Below are 20,682 nucleotides of genomic sequence, written 5' to 3'. Positions count from 1 at the left end.
CCCCCCGACTTAATTAAATGTATATATAATAAAATCTATTAATTAAAAAAATTAAAAAAACTATTGGAGATGGTTTTTGACATCAGAAACTAGCTTTAAATACTTTACCGAAGGAAAATCCGCGCACTACAACTTTAGAACGATGAATTAAATTTGACAAAAAAATCTCATTAAAAAACAATTAAGCGTTAATCGTGCATCATTAAAGGTAGATTAAAATCGCAATAACATTTTTTCGCGCAGGTAAAAATTTTTTTAAAAATTTGGAGACTTAAAAAATATTCCAAAAATTCAAAAAAAAAACAAAAATTTTTTTGGGGAGGCGAAAAGACCGAGTTTTATGTAACGCTATGTAACCTGCTCGAGTTAACTCGGGCGAAAAACTAAAGGGGTTAAATTTTTATTTTTATGTCTCTAAAAAACACAAAACATGTTTTAATTATTATGTCGTATAACAAGATTTATTTATTTATTTGTTTTATTATAAGATCATATTATTTCAAAATCATGTATAAAGTGCAATCATGCATTTGCACATCAATTAAGAGGTGCAAGTTCAAATTTTGTTCTGGATAGAGTTTTTCAGTTGTATCAAAATTTAATTAATTTAATTTAGATTTAGTATTCATTTTAAATAAATAATAACTAGCAGAAATTTAAATTCTCTAATTGTTTAAAACCTTTAATTAACCCAATCACAAGTCAAACAATTTCTGTCATTTGAATAATTCTGTACTGTTGTTATGTTTAAACAAAACTGAAATAAACTAAGGTAATAAATAAAAAATAATTTTATTGTAATTTAATTAATCTCTAATAAATTTGCTTATTATTTGATTTTTTCTCTACTGGTGAATAAGTGACATCATCAAGTTCTACCTCACTGATAAATTGTAATATAAATGACCATTTATATTATTATACTATAAATTACAATAAAACAGCTTAGTATTTTAAAAAAAATACTACAGTTGTTTACTGTACTTATAGATGGTTTTTATTTCACAGACTGTAATAAAGACATATCTTCTAACTTGGCTTTTAACATTACGTTTGCTAAATAGTTTCACTCATACTCTTGTATGCATTTCTAGAAAAGATCCATTTTTGAAAATTATGATAAAATAATAATGTAGATATGATCACATTTAGTCATTTTAAAAAATTGGTTAAATTAAAATGGATCTAATTCTTTATAAAACAAAATGTAACTAAGAAAAGTTATTTATAAATTTAAAAGTAAAAATTGTTTTTATAGTTTTGTGAATACATGTAATTTTAGAAGACTGTTAGAATTTAGAATTATATGGTAATATGTTTCTAATTCTTAATATAATCTGAATTTAATACAAAAACACAAAAACCAGAAATATTTTAAGTATAGTTTTATAAAATTCTACTTATACACAGTTATGAACTGGATAATGAAATCCACTTAATGATGAACTGAATGTAAGATAGGGTTACCATGTCATAAGATTATAATGGAACTGAAAAATTTGTAGCTGCCTGTACTTTTTCTATATTAGATACATATTTATCATTGTGTTGGATATTGCCTGTACGAGTAACAGACTATACCATACAGGTTGTCTATGATGTTTGCTTAATGACGTATTTTTCTGAATATATCTCCATCATTAAGTGGCACATATCTGTAATCATGTTTTTTAACATAACAAAGTAATAATTTATATTATTTCAATTAGTTAATTTTATATTATTATTAGTAAGAAATAAAATAATTTTTTTGTGTTTTATTTATTAATAGTTCAGATTTGAATTATTGTTATAATAAATTATTCAATAATAATTCATATTAAAATATTTTGAAAACAAATTTTGAAATTTATTATAGCTTGCGGTCACCTTACAACTTTATTTAGCTGAAGTATTACGATCTTTAGTACGTTCTGAACGGAACCAACAAGTTATGTGTGAAGCTGGATTACCTGGAGAGTTATTAAGTAGATGTTCTATTGCTTTAGAAGATGAATGCCATCCTCTTCATCCACCATTGCAGTATATTTTGGAACGTCTTGCTGCACAGTCATTGGAGCCTAGAGATCTAAGGTAATATAAATATTAGTGTTGTAACGAATAGTATATTCGGCCAGGAGCGTGGCTGAATAGCCGAATATTCGGCCAAACTATTTGGCTTGATTAACGCACGTACGAAAATTGGTGCGCAAACCGCATTATGGCAAGGATCCTGCTCTNTGGTACTGAAGTACCAAAAACTCCTGGAAAAATAGAAGGTCGACCTGCCAATCAAAGAGATGGTGGTCCAGTACCACTCACTCGAGTAAAAACATTAGTTTCCATGACAACGCCAAGAGATTGTCGACTTCATGGAACGGCCATAATGCCTCCCTTTGTTGAGTTTGATATGAGTTTTGAAGGATTTAGTTGTCTCTATCTTCCAAGTATTGCTCCACAAAGTTTATCTGCTTCTACTGTGGTTGGTGTTGGAATGGTAGGAATGGGCAATGATGCATCAGTCATTGGTGGTATTGGAACAGGTTAGAATTTTATTTGGTAGAAAGTATCATAAAACGTTTGTTATTGAACAAAAATATATCCCAGTTAACAGATTTTTGGGCTATCCTATATTTAAAATATAGGGTAGTCTAAAAGTCTGTTTACTGAAAGTTATTTTAAGAATAGTTAAAAGTAGTTTACACTAGTTGCATATGATCACAAATAACATAAAGTTGTTCCAACTGGTTTTAACTATTCGTAAAATAATCTTAAAAATATATGTTAATTAACTTACTTTTGGCTACCCTGTATAAATATAATTCAATACATCTTAAAATAAATAGGAAAAACCACTAATAAATGCACAGCATTTTAATTTTCATTTTTCTTGTACTGCAGGAACAAAAACAAAAAATCACATGGTGAAATCAATCTTTATTTTGGAGGCTTTTCTCTTCTTATCTATAAAAAATTGTCTAAAAATGTCTCTATAGTTTTTCATCACATAATAAAATTGCAATTAATAAAAATGTTCTGATTTTATTTTTATTAATAATGCAATACAACTAACTTAAAAAGTAAGATTTATGTGGTCTTTAACAAAATAAATTATTAAAACTAAGAAGGGAACATTTGGGATTACCAATGCCACTTCTCCTTATTAAAATCTTTGACAAAATTTAAGAATAAATATAATAAATTTATGGTTGTCATTCAAAGGAAAAAGATCTCGAAAAAAATATGAGAAAGTTTCATAATTAACTAATTTAGATATAACTATGGAGGGCTATGGTGTGAAATTGTGCCCAGTTGGTGGGGAGACTGATATGGTTATATCTAAATTATAATAATTGATTATCTAATTAGTCTGGAAGCCAAGTTACATAACTGGCTGCATGTCTTTATGGTTAGTAGGAGTTGCAGGTTTAAGTTCCACTCCGGGCCAATCTTTTCTTTTAGAATATGCTTAAATTAATTTTTTTATAATTATTATATTTAACAAGAGATGTCAGTCTAGAAGCCTTTTTCCTGCCAGATAACTTAGTATATATTTAGCCTTAGTAGCCTGATAAAGGAAATCTTGCTATGAAAACTCAAGAGCCCAACCAAGATTCATGAATCAGTATGGTCATCTCTGATGTGATGTGTGTTTACAGCTCTGAACACAGAGCTGTAAACACACATGCTAATGGCAATGTATTTATTTACATTCTTGCCTGTTTGCCTTTCCTGATTTGCATGTTTATATTTATTTTACTCAACAATGGAAGAGTTATCAAATTATTCCAGAGTAGACATTGTTTAGATTTTCACATAATTTCCAATGACACCATTTTTGACCCCATGTATCATTGAACTTTGGCAGGAGATATTTATAGGACCCCATAACCCAGGATCTCTGACACATAGACTCATCAATTTTTGAACATTTATAATTGACATGTAGGACTTACATCTTTGTTTGGACATAATTAGTTTAATCGTCATACCTTTAGTCATTTCCAAATTATGGGACTAGTTCACTTGTAACACCACTGTATATTCTAAGGTTTTTTTTTTAAACTGTAAAAGCATACAAATTGATAGCCACAAAATATATTTTCTTAAAGACAAAAAATTTTAATTATATAAATATGATGTGTCATTGTAGTTCTGTTGGCAGTTTAACAACAGGGTGGATAGAAACTCCAAGCTTCAGCAGTAGCATGTATGAAAATACTTGTTGCAAGTTGATGTATTGATATTTCATCATCGTGAAACTACAGTTTAGAAAATAAATCTCAGAATGAAGTTTGACAAAGCTAATTTTACAATACTTTATAAATTTTCATTGTACATGTATGTTAATTTATCATACCAATATTTGTTTATCAATTCAAATTATATAAATAATCTAAAAATAAATAAATAAATAGCAAAGTATTTGTTAAAATATAAATTTGTTAGAATAATAAAATGTAGATTTTTTTTTAAAATAACGATGATGAGTTTATTTGATTGAAAAATAAAGTGAACTTAATTTTCAAAAACAATTTATCATTATATTTTAATAAATTTTTTTATTTTTCTGTTTTCAGGTGTTTTTTAAGATTAGGATTACCCTTATGCTGTACTCCATTTGATCAAATTGGTACTGAAGTACCAAAAACTCCTGGAAAAATAGAAGGTCGACCTGCCAATCAAAGAGATGGTGGTCCAGTACCACTCACTCGAGTAAAAACATTAGTTTCCATGACAACGCCAAGAGATTGTCGACTTCATGGAACGGCCATAATGCCTCCCTTTGTTGAGTTTGATATGAGTTTTGAAGGATTTAGTTGTCTCTATCTTCCAAGTATTGCTCCACAAAGTTTATCTGCTTCTACTGTGGTTGGTGTTGGAATGGTAGGAATGGGCAATGATGCATCAGTCATTGGTGGTATTGGAACAGGTTAGAATTTTATTTGGTAGAAAGTATCATAAAACGTTTGTTATTGAACAAAAATATATCCCAGTTAACAGATTTTTGGGCTATCCTATATTTAAAATATAGGGTAGTCTAAAAGTCTGTTTACTGAAAGTTATTTTAAGAATAGTTAAAAGTAGTTTACACTAGTTGCATATGATCACAAATAACATAAAGTTGTTCCAACTGGTTTTAACTATTCGTAAAATAATCTTAAAAATATATGTTAATTAACTTACTTTTGGCTACCCTGTATAAATATAATTCAATACATCTTAAAATAAATAGGAAAAACCACTAATAAATGCACAGCATTTTAATTTTCATTTTTCTTGTACTGCAGGAACAAAAACAAAAAATCACATGGTGAAATCAATCTTTATTTTGGAGGCTTTTCTCTTCTTATCTATAAAAAATTGTCTAAAAATGTCTCTATAGTTTTTCATCACATAATAAAATTGCAATTAATAAAAATGTTCTGATTTTATTTTTATTAATAATGCAATACAACTAACTTAAAAAGTAAGATTTATGTGGTCTTTAACAAAATAAATTATTAAAACTAAGAAGGGAACATTTGGGATTACCAATGCCACTTTTTAATGGAATGTACAGTACATTATTTCATAGAGATTGCCTTTTTGATAAATGGAGTAATATTTTTATTTTGCAAAATGCTTTGTTTCTGTGAAAAAGCAAAAAAAAAAAATTAATTATGACATTTAAATAGGTAAATTATAAGCACTAAACAAGAAGTGGTTGAATTATATAGTTTGTTGGTTCTGTGTTTCAATGTGTAAGAGGTTGTGAATTCAAGACTTCCTACAAATTTTTTCCTTGTATATTTTTTTGTATTTCTCCACTTAAATGTCTGTATAGATTGTGTAAATCTTATGTTTATCATAAGTTTTCTTTAAAACTAAATAAATAAAAGTATTTTAGAAACATTGAAATGCTAAGAGAATTAAAACAATAAAATATTAGCAGCTTTTTGCAAATACTCCCTTCAAATTATAGTGAAAGAAAGTAAATATTTTGTAAAGAAGACAATAAAAAAGACAATTATTGTTTTATTGATTTTAAACTGTATACTTTTTTAAAACAAGGAAATACTTATTTCTATTAAATTTTTTGATATGTGCATGCATAATAATTAATTAAAAATAATGGAAAATGGCTATTTTGTACAATTTAAAACTTACTAGATGGATTAACAATAAGCATTCACACATTCTATAAAGATAATTTATTGGAGAAAGGTGAAGAATATACATGGGAAGAAAAAGAAAATATTCTTAACATGTTACAACCTTTCACACAACAAAGTGCAGAATTAACAATCTAGACAACAGAATCAAAGCATTTTGCAGAAAAAGAACTCAATACATTTATGAGAGAACAATCTCTATAAAATGATATACATTTCATTAAAAAGTGACTTTGGTAATTCCCAATCGTTCCTTTGTAAGATAATATTTTGAATTACAACATTCTGTTTATTGAAATTTTCATTATTTTGACTATTAATATTATCTAATATTATACAGTGGTATCTCATGCTTTCAATGCCAAATTCAACAAAAATTTGCCTCAGAGTTCAAACTGTGCACACAGCAAAAAAATATGCTCAAAGCATAAATGTAATCTGTTGCACACCTAAGTTATCTCTTGCTGTCACTCTTGCATTATGCTGGTAAGTTTCAGTGCTTTTTTTATGCTTTATTTTTGATGTGTTTGATTATACAATATATACTGCATTGTGTTTAATTTATTGATTTTAATCATTTCTTCCTGCAATTTTTCACTATTGAAAGCTTTTGGGTGCCATGTATGTTTTGTATCCTTTACTTTAAAAATTTTTGAATAGAAATTTTAAACCACATTTAACATATTTGACATTTAGGAGTTTATTCCCCATACACATTACAAATTTTTTTTACTGTTTTTATACAACATTATATCCTTTTCGAAACTTGTACATAATATGCCTGATATGCTTTTAATCTGAAGATATTTCAACTTGATTTTATTCAAACAAAATGTAAAGTAAAAAGTTTAAAAGAAAGTTCTAAACAAAAAGTATAATTTTGCAGTAGCAATACTGTGTTAACTTTCACAGCTGTTATAATTAAATTGCACATCTATATTTAGTAAGGACAACTGTTAAAAATATGCAAAAACTTTGGGTCAAACAAGTGCAAAAACTTGTTTACTTATTAACTGTGGCATCTGAGAAGTGTATGGAAGCAATAAAGTCTAAGAGGAAAGGTGTAAAATTGATGATTGAGATGAAAAAGGAAGTTATTGTAGAGCATATAAGTGGTACACTTGTGGCAGATATGATAGCTATATTTTAAAATACTGAAGTTAATAGTGTGCTACAAGTAAATGCAATTTTTATTTTATTATATGGTATTTACATATTGTAAGTTTAAACATAAAATAAAATACATATTGTATGTATTTTATTTTATGTTTTAACTTATTATCAGAGCATTTGATTGTGTTATTTTTACCTTAAATTATGTGTATTTGCTGTGTTTAAGTTTATTGAAATGGATATTGTTTTGGGTCTGAGAATGGATTAATTTGCTTTCTGTTATTTCTAATGGGAAAACTGATTTAGACTTTAAATAATTCAGAGTTTGAATAGCCTCTGGAAATGAATTAAATTTAAAGTACGAGGCACCACTGTATATATTTCAGATAATTTTTATTTCAATTTGTTACTCTCAATATAAATTTATAAAAACTTTAGACCTGTTAAAGTCAATTATTTTATTGTAATTGATAGTTATTGGGTAAAGTAGTTAATGTGTCAATTTAGATGGGAATTCTATACAATTTAAAGAATTATAATTTTAAAATGTGAGTTATATATTCATTGCACATTGAATAACAATACACTTTAATGGTCATTTCATTTTTGGACCATGTTTTTACTAAATCTTAGTTTAATGATTATGCTCATAAATATATATTTATTAAGACTTGTGTGTAAAATCATATAATAATATATATATGCTAATAACTTTGAACTTACATAACAAAGCAATGTGCATTGCTTACAGCACGGGTTCCCAACCTATGGGTCGCGACCCAGAAGGGGGTCGCAACGGGTTTTCTGTGGGGTCGCCAACTTATACAGTAAACTATTTTTATTTTTAATTTATGAAATTATTCAAACTTCAAGAAACCAGTCTTGAAGTTTGAATAATTTCATATATTTTTTTTAAATTAAAATAAGTGTAATCTAGGTACGCTATTCTGTCACAGTTGGTTGAAACATGTGTTGAGAGTTTGAGAGAAATAAATTAAATGTTGAGAATGACATGAGATTGGCATTAACAAAAACTCTCCCGCGAATTTTGAAACTGGTTAATAACTTGCAATTTCAACCATCGCATTAAATTATTAAACAATTTTAATAAAATTATAGTAAAAAACTAATTTCGTTGTTTTTTTAATTACCTTATTAAAAATGCCTTTTTCAATTGTATCGGGGTCGCGGGACACTTGGCTTTTATAAAAAGGGGTCGCCACCCGAAAAAGGTTGGGAACCGTTGGCTTACAGGTATCATAGCATACTGTATTGTTACAAAAATACAAACTCCATGAGAAAGACATGTCTTCTAATTATTCAATTAGTGAACAAGTGTGGTTTTCAGCAGAGTTTGATTCTTAATTGAGCAATAAATTTATATAAAACTAATCTATAAATTAGGAATTTCTTAAAATATTAACTTTTATAATATTTTATATAATAAATGTAATAAGGAATATAAATAAAAAATTTGCTGTATAAAAATAAAGTTAATTATGGATTTAAATTATTCTATTTTATGGAATTTCTAATCTAATAAAATATAATTATATATAATAATAATATTTATTAAATATTAAATTTCTGCATCTATATTATTATTATTATTATAAAATTTATTATGATTTATGCTATATTCAGGTGATCGTGTATTTCCTCCTCAGCCTGGATTATCCTATTCTACTTGGTTATGTGTAGAAAAATTTAGTGATCCTCACACTGATCCTCATTCAGTTGGTTTAATTACTCTTGTCCGAAATGTTCAAGGTCGAGATGATCATCTCATATGTTTCACCCTACAGTTGTCTTGTCGAGATAGAGCTGTACTTATTTCTACACAGGAAACACCATTATCTGGTTAGTAACTAAGTATAATTAAGTGATAATCAACATTTTAATGTATTCATATTTATCATCCAGTACAAAATATTATTTAGTGACTTTGTCTTAAAGTAATTCAATTGAGAAAATACTTTTATTAAATCAAATTATAGAATAAAATACCAATTGCTTTCCTACTCTTTATATTTGTAGAAATTTTTTGCTTCATTGACTTTTTTAAACAAATGATCAGTTTTCTATATTAAAAATTGAAATATAATTTAATGTGGTAAATAAAACAATCAATGTTACTCTTAATAATTTTGTAATAAATGTATCAAAATAATTTAAATATCTTTGGATCAAATTGTTTTAAATAATGTAAGCATTCACTTCAAATTATTTTTAAATAATTTATTTGGAAGAAATACAATACAAACAAGTCCAGTTAATACAAAGTTGAAGGACTTAAAAACTGGCACTTTGTATTAACAAGATTTGTATTAAGCAAACTTTACAAAAATCAATGGTCATACCACCATTGATTTTTGTAAAGTTTGCTTATACAAATCTTAAAGTTTGGTTGAGCTCAATTTTTCCCAGTTATTTCAGTACGTTTTTTCCTTGTTTCAATATGTTAAAATAAATATATAAACTTCTGTATTGTTTCAAACATTCATTTTATTGAGATATAATGGTTTGAAAAAGAAATTGCTGTAGAAATGTGGATGGAAATGCACATTTCTACAGTGAATTAAAGAAAGAATCAATCTTGTTTTTTGGCATTGGTTATACTTGTACAATGATTAAATCTGGATATAAGAGTCTGACCTAGTCCCCAAATTGAATCTAGGAGGTGGACATGCAAAAGACTTAACACATTTTAAAATAATTTATATGCTTCGATTTCAATGGAAACTGTTTTTAATTTTAAAATTACGAACTAATTACAGTATTTTATATTGTAATTTAGTTGTTTCATTGTTTTTGTTATTAAAGCAATTAAAAATAAGAACTACAGTAGAGCATCGATTATCCGAATCAATCGGAGACTGGGGTTGTTCGGTAAATCGATTTTTTGGATAACCGATTATGTACGAAAAAATACATTAACCTATCCCATGTTGAAATTTTTCTCTGTTGCGTGTCGCTTCGCGTTGAATTTTTGTCAATGTTAAGCCTAATGAAGACTATTGTATCGTTAAAAATTATTGTTTTATTTTGTACAAACAAAATAAATATATTGAAAAATATAAAAACAATAAAAAATTATACTTAAGAAGTTAATTTAGTATCAAAAACAAAATATTTGAGTAGCCCAAGACATAGCCAAAGCATGGGTGAAGATTGCAATTTGCCGAATGGGATTCTTTCGGATAATTGACGTTTTGGATAATTGACTTTTGGATAATTGACACTCTACTGTATTTTATAAAACTACACATGATTAATCAAAAATTTCCTAATCCTATTAACTTCCAGATTATATGGTTTTTTGTCATCCTTATTAATTGATATATGGTTAGATTTTGTTTGAAGGCTAGATGTGATCCTGTTTGGGCTTCAATTTGAAAAAATTGTAGACCTATAAATTCCCACTGTTGTCTGTCTGTCTGTCTGCCTTTTCTCAATTTTGAGAACAGAGTTAGATGGGTGAAAATCAAGACCAGATATGGAAAGCTTAGATGCAGGAGGCTCCGATTAACAATATATGAACTTCTTATGCAAACCAGTTGTCACATTATTTCAGTTCAAAAATTTTCTGCTGAAAGATGTTAGATAACTGGCATGACTATTCTAACAGGAAAAGTATGATGTACAGGACCAAAACACTACTAATTAAGGTGAAGAACATATATTTTAAAATTAAATAAATTAAAAATATGATTAAAAATTGCAGCCTGGCATTATGAAGATGTCACAGTAAAATAATTGCTAGTTCTTTAGTTATTTTCCAGTGAATACCTTCTAACTGCAAGGAATATATACCAACATGAAAATTATCATTATCTAGATGGTTACATTTTGATTTTTTTATTGAAACTATTGATGAGTTCCTTTATGCTCTTTCTAGAAATAAAAAGATGTCTTCAGCTACTCTTTGGACTCTATTCAACTCTATATATGAGTGTAATTTGCTGGTGCTATATGAGTAAGCATTCTAAATAATAGCTTTTAAAGGCTAATACTGCATACTTAGCTGGACCATTAGACACTGTAGGTATATACAGGGAATGAAATCCTAAGTTAATCTAGGATTTCATTTTCTGTATATACCTACAGTTTAGGTTCTTTTTTTTTATAAAGTTTTTTTGTCCAAGTATGATTTTCATGACTTTTTAATTTATTTTTAGGAGGGCAGCTTCTAAAAGTCTTATTTGACGTGGTATCTCTTCCTAAACTGTAGGAATGTAGAAATAAAAAAGAACTTGTAAAGAAATGCTAATTTGCTTACAAAGTTCCTTTTCATTCAATGTATAAATTGCTTCTCAAGCCAGATCAGTTCATCACCTTTCCAAATTCCATAGAATTGATCAACTGGTCTAAAATTTTATATAACTAATTCTCTTAAACATAAATATTTATAAAAATTAGCTTAAAAATGTAGAAAGTTAGATGATATTTTCTCTAGATAAGAAAATGTGAATAATAGGGACATTTTGCAGTTTTTTGTAGAATTGGGACGAATGGCAATTATTACAAAGGACTATCTAAATACAATTTGAATTGTAAAAATTGTGTACAAATAATTGGTAAAATTTTTGTTTATGAAAAGCTGGTGAGAATAAGGGTCTAAAGATTTGATGTTTATAAATTTAAAGAAAGATTTTGTAACTGAAAAGTAATTACATACATTATACTGGAACTTGAAACTATGATTTCCTAAGATTCTACAAGAAATGTATTTTGAATTTCAAAGTGTTTTACTAAAAATTTGTTTTAGGACTGAGAGATAGTTCAGGCACATTTGGTGCATTCAACCTCACTGATTCATATTGATGATATTAAATGATAATAACAAGGACAGCAAACATAGTGGCATACAAAGAAGTTGGCTGCAAGTTATTTTATTTAAAATATTTTTAAAAAGATTGAAATGATTGAACTAAATATTTTGAAAGATTTGTTTGAATTGTTAAATTTAGAAGAATGTGTAACTTGATGATGATTGTTAAAAACATTTAAAAATGCTAGTTAAATAGTAAATGAATTGTTTTTATATTTTTTTCTTCTATAAATAATTGCTCATATAATATCTTAGTATTCTCTAAAGATTATCATTTGAAATATTAAATATATTTTAAAATATTAAAATACGTTATAAAATGTTTATTAAACTCTAGCAATTTATTCATATTTGTTAATTTAGCAAACATAGATTGGGAGCCAGAAGTTAAGGATGAATGTTGTGTTAGAATATGGTGTCCAGAATTACTTCAGGAAGGTCAGTGGCATCATGTGGTTGTGGTTTTGAATCGTGCTGTTTTGAAAAACAGCTCAGTTTCTCTCTATGTTGATGGACAACATGTCAACACTCAAAAAGCAAGTAGTAATAATATATGAATAAAAATTATTTTTAGTTATAATTAGTAAATGAAGAATACAAATGTATTTTATCAAATTATAGTAATCTTTTATCAAAATAAATTTGATATAATTCTTATTTATGTCATAATTAATAGATACAGTATCAAACTTGACTTAATACAAGAATTTAAATATCATTTTGAGATTATATTATAAAATAATAAATAGTTGAGATTCTTTTAAAAACTTGATTATCAATTATACAGAAAAAATAAGTAAAAGAAGTATGAGATGACTTCATATTAGAGAAAACAAAATCACAAATAGGTTATTAGTTTAATTCACTAAATTTTATGCTCAAACCACATTAAATTTGTAATGCTATGACGTTTTAAATAATGTAATGAATAATATCTGATTATAGAGTAGAATTTGAATTTACTGTGTTTTTACCATATATTTGCACATAGGAATTAATTTTTACTATTATCTTTGCTAGGAATTTCAGTTTAATTCTGTTGTATTATAGTTTTTTTAGCAGGATAAAACAACTTACAAGAAAAATTTGCAAGAAATAATATTATGATGATTTGGCTAAAAAATTGAAGTATATTTTGTTAATAATTCAATGATATTTTTATTGTTATTTTTGAAATATTTGTTATAATAAATTTTAAATATAAAAATTATTTATATTTAAGAATATATTGTTATTTATAATTGATTATTAATTTTAATAAAATTTGAAATATTTATAATTGTGATTCATGTTTGGCTAATTAGTAACCAATAAAAAATTGCACTTGGGATACATACAAAAATAGAATAAAGATATTAAGTAACTGATTTTTGAATGCAATATTGCATGGGGGAAGAAGTCTCTCAGTGTCCACAGGGCAGAAAGAGTTTAAAAAAAAAGTAAACAATTTTTTTAATTTGTCAATTGTTGAAATGATAATTTTATTTATCAGTTCTTTGAATGAGTTTTTGAATTGACATTTTTATAAATTTAATGATAGATTTTTAAAATGAGATTATTGCATGCAAAATAAAACAATAATGTAGTTACTACATTATTGTTAACTAATGTTTCCATATCACAATATTTATTATGTTGATAATTGTAGTAAATTTTCATGCTTTATCAATTTTCATTCATGAACTAGTGTTTTATTTTTATACAGCAATAAATTACTGATTATTAAAAATAACATTTCTGTTTAGTTCTTCTGTAGCCTATCCTATATCACAGATATGTGTTTTTTGTTTTTATTAATACTAATACAATTAAATTTACTTGTTTTTAAATACATATATTTATATTGATGTCATTTTAAATTATTTAATATATAGTTTCTGTTGCTTGATTACCTGAGAATTTTCTTTCAAGCTTTTAGGCTATTGAAAAAATGTAGTTTTTTGTAAGATTTGATTAACAGTTGTTCTTAAAAATTTTATTTGTATATATTTGTTTACAAAAGATGATAGATTTTAAAATATAGCTTGACTTAAATTACCTAAACATTTATCCTAAAGAGTGCATCATTATCACATAGTCTTTTCTTGATATCATGTAGCCTTCTGTAGGTCCATAGGCACAGATAAATCTCATTATCCAGTTTCCTATTTTAAATTTTGCCCAGATGTCTCTGCTAGAGTGTGCTTACCATTCTATAAGATTATCTTCAATAGCAGATGTGAATGCTAGGGCTACACCCTCATTGCATTGATCATCATTTCCTGAGTAGATCAACCTATATTTATTGTTTAGGCTTGTCCAACTTTAATTTTCTTAATTTCAGTGATACCTGCTACTTTTACATTATACCTTTCTAGCTCTTCAGTTAGCTCTACTTCCTTTCCATTCAGACTTGTAACATTGATGGTACCAACTCTGATTTGTGTTTCAGTAGCATACTTAGCGCTGTGTGTCCTGGTTCCCTGACCAACACAGCGTGGATCTTGTTGACCCAGGTGATGTCCCAGCCGGTATAACTTTCTTTTGATTTGATTTATCATGTTTAAAAGTTTTAACTGATAAAGAAAGATCTGTTATAGTTGGTTAATCTTATAATGGCAGTCCATCTTTGATAATCCAGTTAATTGGCTATCTACTGCCAGGTTGTTCCATAGGGGTGAGGAATGGACATGTTGGTTCCTCACAAGCCTGACTTTCTAGGGAATGTGAGAGTCTCTTTCTAGTTGAGACACAAACCTTTAACAACTTGTATATACAGTGGAACCTTGGTATATGACCTTAATCCGTTCCTGGTGTTTGGACTTATACCGAATTGGATGTATACCAAACCAACCTTTCCCATAAGAAGTAATGTAAAAATGATTAATTCGTTCTCATGTAAAAAAAATGGCTGGCTTTAAACACCTCGCTTTCCTGGCTAGTTCCTGCTTGATTTTTCATGAGATCAGCATGTATCTTTTTAGCTTTCTTGCAAATAATTTCCTTTTTGCAATTCATCATTAATAAAAATAATAAAATTTTACTTACAAATTAAAATCAGAAGAAATTTAACAAAGTTATAAACCATTGCACTGCGAATGTCTAGTCTGGTCTAATACACCGATAGTGCTACTTGTTCATAGATGGCGCATATAATTGAATTATGTTGTATACTGAACTAAAGTCGTGTATCGAGCAAAATTTGTTTTATCCAAACAGAACGTATTCTAAAGCAGACGTATACTGAGGTACCACTGTATATTTTTTGATGTAACTGAGAAATATATATATTTCAGTTAAATAAATGTTTTCTTTTAAAATTTATAATTTGTTTTGATTATTTGAAGCTTTCTGTCCTATTCTCTGCTTTGTATAAGAAAAAAGCTTTTCTTTTTTGGTTTTTGAAGCTAAAAAATTAAATGAATTGAAACAGCTTTTTGAAAAATTACTTTTTAAATTTGTTATGTTTTAAGAGTAAGATTTCTGAGTGACTTTATTATGAAAGGTATTTCATTACATTTGAAATTATATATGATAAAGTTTGTGCATTTAATTTTTATAAATTTGGTCAAATTCTTGAGAGCAGCAAATCTGACTTCATATGTTTAAGTTTAGTTATTTATTGAAGATTTTTATTTTTATCTTTTTTATTTCAGCAACATTTTTATAATTATTTTTAGCATTGTTATGAATTAATTTACATACATGTATTTTAAATATATTCACAATAAATAATTAAAATCATTAAGCCTGTTTTCAAATCTTGGCAATTACATCATTATAATATTTTGTATTTTTTCATTTATTTGCAGCTACACTACATTTCACAAAATCCTGGTGGTGGGGCAGCTAATTTAACAGTTGCTACATCTGTATATGGTTTTATTGGGACTCCTCCACAGTTTAGAGGGCAATCTCGACTCGTTTGGAAGCAAGGACCATGCCATTTAATAGAAGATGTATTAACACCCCAGTCAATATATATGTTGTTTCAACTTGGTCCCAGATATACTGGAAGTGTTCAAGCCCCAATTATCTCTGGTTAATATTTTTCTTTTATATATAAAGTTTTAATGCAATAAATAATAAATACAAGGGGCAGTCAAAAAGTTCTTGGAATTATACCTATAGTTAGAAAATGCAATATTAGATAAGGTTATTCATTGCTGTGAGGGAAAGCTCAGCATGTCTATTTGCAGTGTGATAATGCTCGTGCAAGTTCAGACTTACACAGTTGTTACTGTAGCATCTTTGTTGGGCATGACTGCTTATCATTCGCTGCAATGTCCCAGTTCGAGCAGCATGCAAACATCAAGTTTATGTGCAAATTGGGGAAAACCATTGCAGAGACACTATTGGACTTGCAGCAAGTTTATGAGGAAGAGCCCTGACAAGTGGCATGGATAGTGGTTTCTCCATCATGACAATGCACCAAGTCACACATCACTTGTTTTGCAGCAATTCCTCACTGACAAAAGCATAACTGTCATCATCCAGTCACCTTACTCTCCACATCTTGCTTCCAGTAACTTTTGGATGTTTCCTACTCTCAAAATGGGCCTCAAAGGAATGTGTTTTGCAAGCAGGGAGGACATTATATCAAATATGATGGCCCAATGCTGGAAGATTCCAAAGGAAGTATTCCATGCCTGCTTTCAACAGTGGCAGGATCAATGGAACAAGTGTCTGTGTGAGAGGGGCCTACTTTGAAGGTGATTAGGTCTGCATTGCCATATCTCATGCCACTACAGTGCAGGATCACAATTCCGGGAACTTTTTGACTGCTTCTCGTAGATGTTTGATTAATTTAATCAAATAAATCTTAATGTTTTATGATAAAATATAATATGGTTACATATTCAAAGACTAACAGTATAAAAGTAATCTGCAGTTGAATAATGAAAAGTTGCTAGATAAAATTTATTTCACTGAGAACAAACAGTTGAAAAATTATTACAATAAGCAGATTTTACTGTATATAGTTCTGTTTAATAAATATTACCATGGATTTAATAATTTAAATGTTTACATATCATAAATAGCATTTATTATTTAAAATCAAAGTGATTAAAACTTGAAAGTTTTATCTAATTACATAATATATTATTTTTAGGAAATGAAGCTCTTTCCTCAATTGTACCAGAAGAAAAAGTTGTGTTTGGATTGAATGCAGCTGCAGTTTCAGTTATGACTTTGGCTAAAATTCGACGAGTATATAGCAAAACTGATTGCAGATCCATTGCTAAAATGGTAATTATTATATATGAAAGTTTTTAAATTTCTCACTCTAAATAAAATACAGTAGAGTGTCATTTATCCGAATCAATTGGGGACTGGGGTTATTCGGATAACTTATTTTTCAGATAACCGATTATGTACGAAAAAATACATTAACCTATCCCGTGTTGAAATTTTTCTCCGTTGCATGTCGCTTCGCGTTGAATTTTCGTCGATGTTAAGCCTAACGTAAACTTTTTAAAATAATAATCGTGGCTATTGTATCGTTAAAAATTATTGTTTTATTTTGTACAAACAAAATAAATATATTGAAAAATATAAAAACAAAAAAAATTATACTTTAGAAGTTATCTAGTATCAAAAATCGTTCGATTCAGCATGACACACAGTCCTCAAAAAAACACCACACAAAAGTGACAGTGCTGCCAGCTAAAACACACAAGCATAAAAAATATTGGAGTAGCCCAAGATATAGCCAAAGATTGCAGCGCCACAGCACTAGCGAAAATTTAAATTTGCCGACTGGAATTCTTTCGGATAAACAACGCTCTGATAATTGATAAAAGTTAAATATTGTTTTTAAATAGTATTTAATCTGTATAGTTAATTAGTAATAAAATATGATTATTTAAAAATAATTTTACATCTTAATTTAATTCTACTTTAATGCAGAATTAACGTGAAAAGAATTTTGTTAATACCAAAATTTTGTGTGACAATTTAAAGCTATTTGATCATCTGTTATAATACCATAACAAATAAAGTACAGCATTAACAAATTTGGTCATAGATTATATAAATTAGAAATTCTGTGTGCTTGTAATATCTTTAATCAAAGAAAATGAATTTGTTAGCAGTAAGTGGCTATTGCCTTTTATTATAAAAATCATGATGAGCATATTAAATTACATGTGCTATCAGAGCCATTATTAATTTCATTATGTTTAATACACTTCTTGAGATAAGGAATTCAAAATATTTTTTCCTTATTAGGAAAATATTTTTGTCATATTTTCTCTTTTATTGTTCTTCATGATTGAAAAATATATTCTATTTGTCAGTTCTCAATACTGTAAGGTCTCGTTTTATGCGGTGGATACGTTCTACAGAAAAGCGCATATAAAAAATTCGCATAAAAAAAGACTTTACTTGCCTTGAAAAAGTAGGGATACGTTCCGTAATTTTCTAAAATCGCATAAAACTAAAACAACGAGTTAAAATTAACTTAAAACCGCATAAAATTACAGTTTATACCTTTTAATGCAAAACTCAGAATGATGTAATAGCGACTTGTCAATGGTAAGTATCATGTACAAGGGGAATCCCCGAATTGCAAAAGCTCACTCTAAAAACAAATCACTGACATCTGGATGTGAAGAGTTAATTAAAACCCCTTTAGTTCCTCGCCCGAGTTAACTCCGGCAGATTACATAGCGTTACATAAAACACGGTCCTTAAGGCTTTTTGAAATTTTTTTTTGAATTTTTGGAATGTTTTTTAAGTCTCCAAATTTTTAAAAAATATTTAAAAATATACGGCCAGCTAGTGTTCACCCTATTTTAAACCCTTGTCCTCCCACGATGTCTATGAGAATGCCCCGGGAAATCCAACTCCAGCTGTGTTCAAGGTCATTCAGGTGTGTAAACAATGACTCATCGGTGTTAAATTTCACAGAAGGGCGAGACAAAGGAAGTTAAACTTTGAAGCTTTTTCTTCAAAATTAATGCATTTATTTCGTTTTTTCAGCTTTAAGTATTTTTTATGTTTAATTACATTTATATCAAAATTGCTAGGAACTAAAGCGATTAAGGTATATCTAGCCGTCCTTTACATCCATAAACGTTATATGTCAGTGGAACAAATGGAGTGAGCTTTGAGCATTCCATGATTTTTGGAGACTGTCTATACGCGGGCTTCCTAAACAAGCCTATATGTATGTTTGTAAAAGAAATTTTTGGATGAAATACAAACCGCACAACTTCAAAATCGCATAAAAATAATCCGCATAAAAAGAGACCTTACAGTATTTATTTAATCAGGGTTGTGGAGTTAATACACAAAGTTTCAACTCCTCAATTTTTAAACCTCTGAATCTGGCTTCTTTGTAAAGTTCAATATGTTGTTAATTGAAAATGCATTAAAATGATAAATGGTACCATAAAGCTATCTGTGAATCATTAGAATGCCTTATAGCAGTGTTTTTCAACCTTTTTTTTTTTTTATCTCACAGCACACTTAAACCTATAATTAAATTTCTTTGGAATAAATCACATGATTTAAAGTTGTGTTTGTAAACATCCTATTGTCACATTATTTGCCACTTAACCTAATTCTTTTTGTCTATATTTCTGTGAATTAATTAAATAAAACAGTATTGTTGTTCCTTAAAATAGCAGCAGGTTACAACAATAGTTATTTAAATTAATAATTTTCATTTACATAAAAAAGCAATTAACATTAAGTCTTAATTTGCATTTAAAAGTGGCATGATGATTGCCTTTAGAAACTTGCCCAAAGTCCTGCTATTTTTAAGTTAAAATAATTTGAACTAAATTGGGAAATTATAGATATGTTTTTGATTTAAAGAAAATTTCATTTTAAATAAAATAACCTTGTATTATGCACATATAATTTTGCTTATTGAATATACATTTTTACTACATTACATATATGTTCATTTATTACAACAATGAAAAACTTGTATAATCAGTTTAAAAAGGTTTTAATTTTTGACATGTTCAGTACACGTATTGTTCTTTGGTCTTCTTCTGAAAATAATTTGTTTAATAATCTTCAAAAATTTTCATGGCACACCTACAATCCTTTTGTGGCACACCACTTGAAAATTACTGCCCTACAGACTTATATTATATTCTAGTTTAAATTTGTGCCGAGGCTGGGGTTGGAGATGATACATTTTTACTGACTACAGCTTTACCTTCAAGGCCCTTTATTTAATATTAACAAATAGTTTAAGACTTTGATTGTTTTAAAATATTCATATTATGCAAATAATATGAAATCAGTCAAATAAGATATTTGGATTATTTGATTAATTTTGTATTATTTGCATAATTAATTATTTATATCAGGTCAGTCCATAAGTTCATGCGTATTTTATGACCTTGAGAAAAATCTTGTTTTGCTGTTAAAAATGCCAGTCTAATGTGATACTTTTTACACTGAAGTGTTAAATTGGATCTCATTCATATAATACTGTTCAGAATTGGGAACATTTCAGTTGTTTATTTTCTTTAAAATGGAAGTAACAGATGAATATAAGAGACATGTTTTATACTTAATATTTTTAAGTGATGAGAATGCTACAAATGCAGCCAAAAAATTAAATACTGTTCATAATCAAACTGTAATTAGTGTAAGGACTGC

The 20,682-nt window shown here is 27.8% G+C and overlaps 1 protein-coding gene across 3 annotated transcripts in view; it reads left to right on the top strand.

Annotated features, from left to right (window-relative positions):
• LOC111621744 (WD repeat and FYVE domain-containing protein 3-like) overlaps window positions 1-20,682 on the top strand; it is a 169,344-nt gene that overhangs the window by 98,270 nt on the left and 50,392 nt on the right. For all 3 annotated transcript variants that reach the window (XM_023363972.1, XM_023363971.1, XM_023363973.1), the window contains 6 exons: window positions 1,859-2,073; window positions 4,560-4,912; window positions 8,892-9,107; window positions 12,442-12,614; window positions 15,870-16,098; window positions 17,171-17,307. In XM_023363972.1, coding sequence (XP_023219740.1) covers window positions 1,859-2,073; window positions 4,560-4,912; window positions 8,892-9,107; window positions 12,442-12,614; window positions 15,870-16,098; window positions 17,171-17,307 — 1,323 coding nt within the window. The remainder of the gene's footprint in view (window positions 1-1,858; window positions 2,074-4,559; window positions 4,913-8,891; window positions 9,108-12,441; window positions 12,615-15,869; window positions 16,099-17,170; window positions 17,308-20,682) is intronic.

This window comes from Centruroides sculpturatus, unplaced genomic scaffold (assembly GCF_000671375.1).
Source record: "Centruroides sculpturatus isolate CEXI.00-Female unplaced genomic scaffold, Cexi_2.0 scaffold21, whole genome shotgun sequence".
Taxonomy (NCBI): Eukaryota; Metazoa; Arthropoda; class Arachnida; order Scorpiones; family Buthidae; genus Centruroides; species Centruroides sculpturatus.
This window is presented reverse-complemented; position numbering and strand designations above follow the sequence as displayed.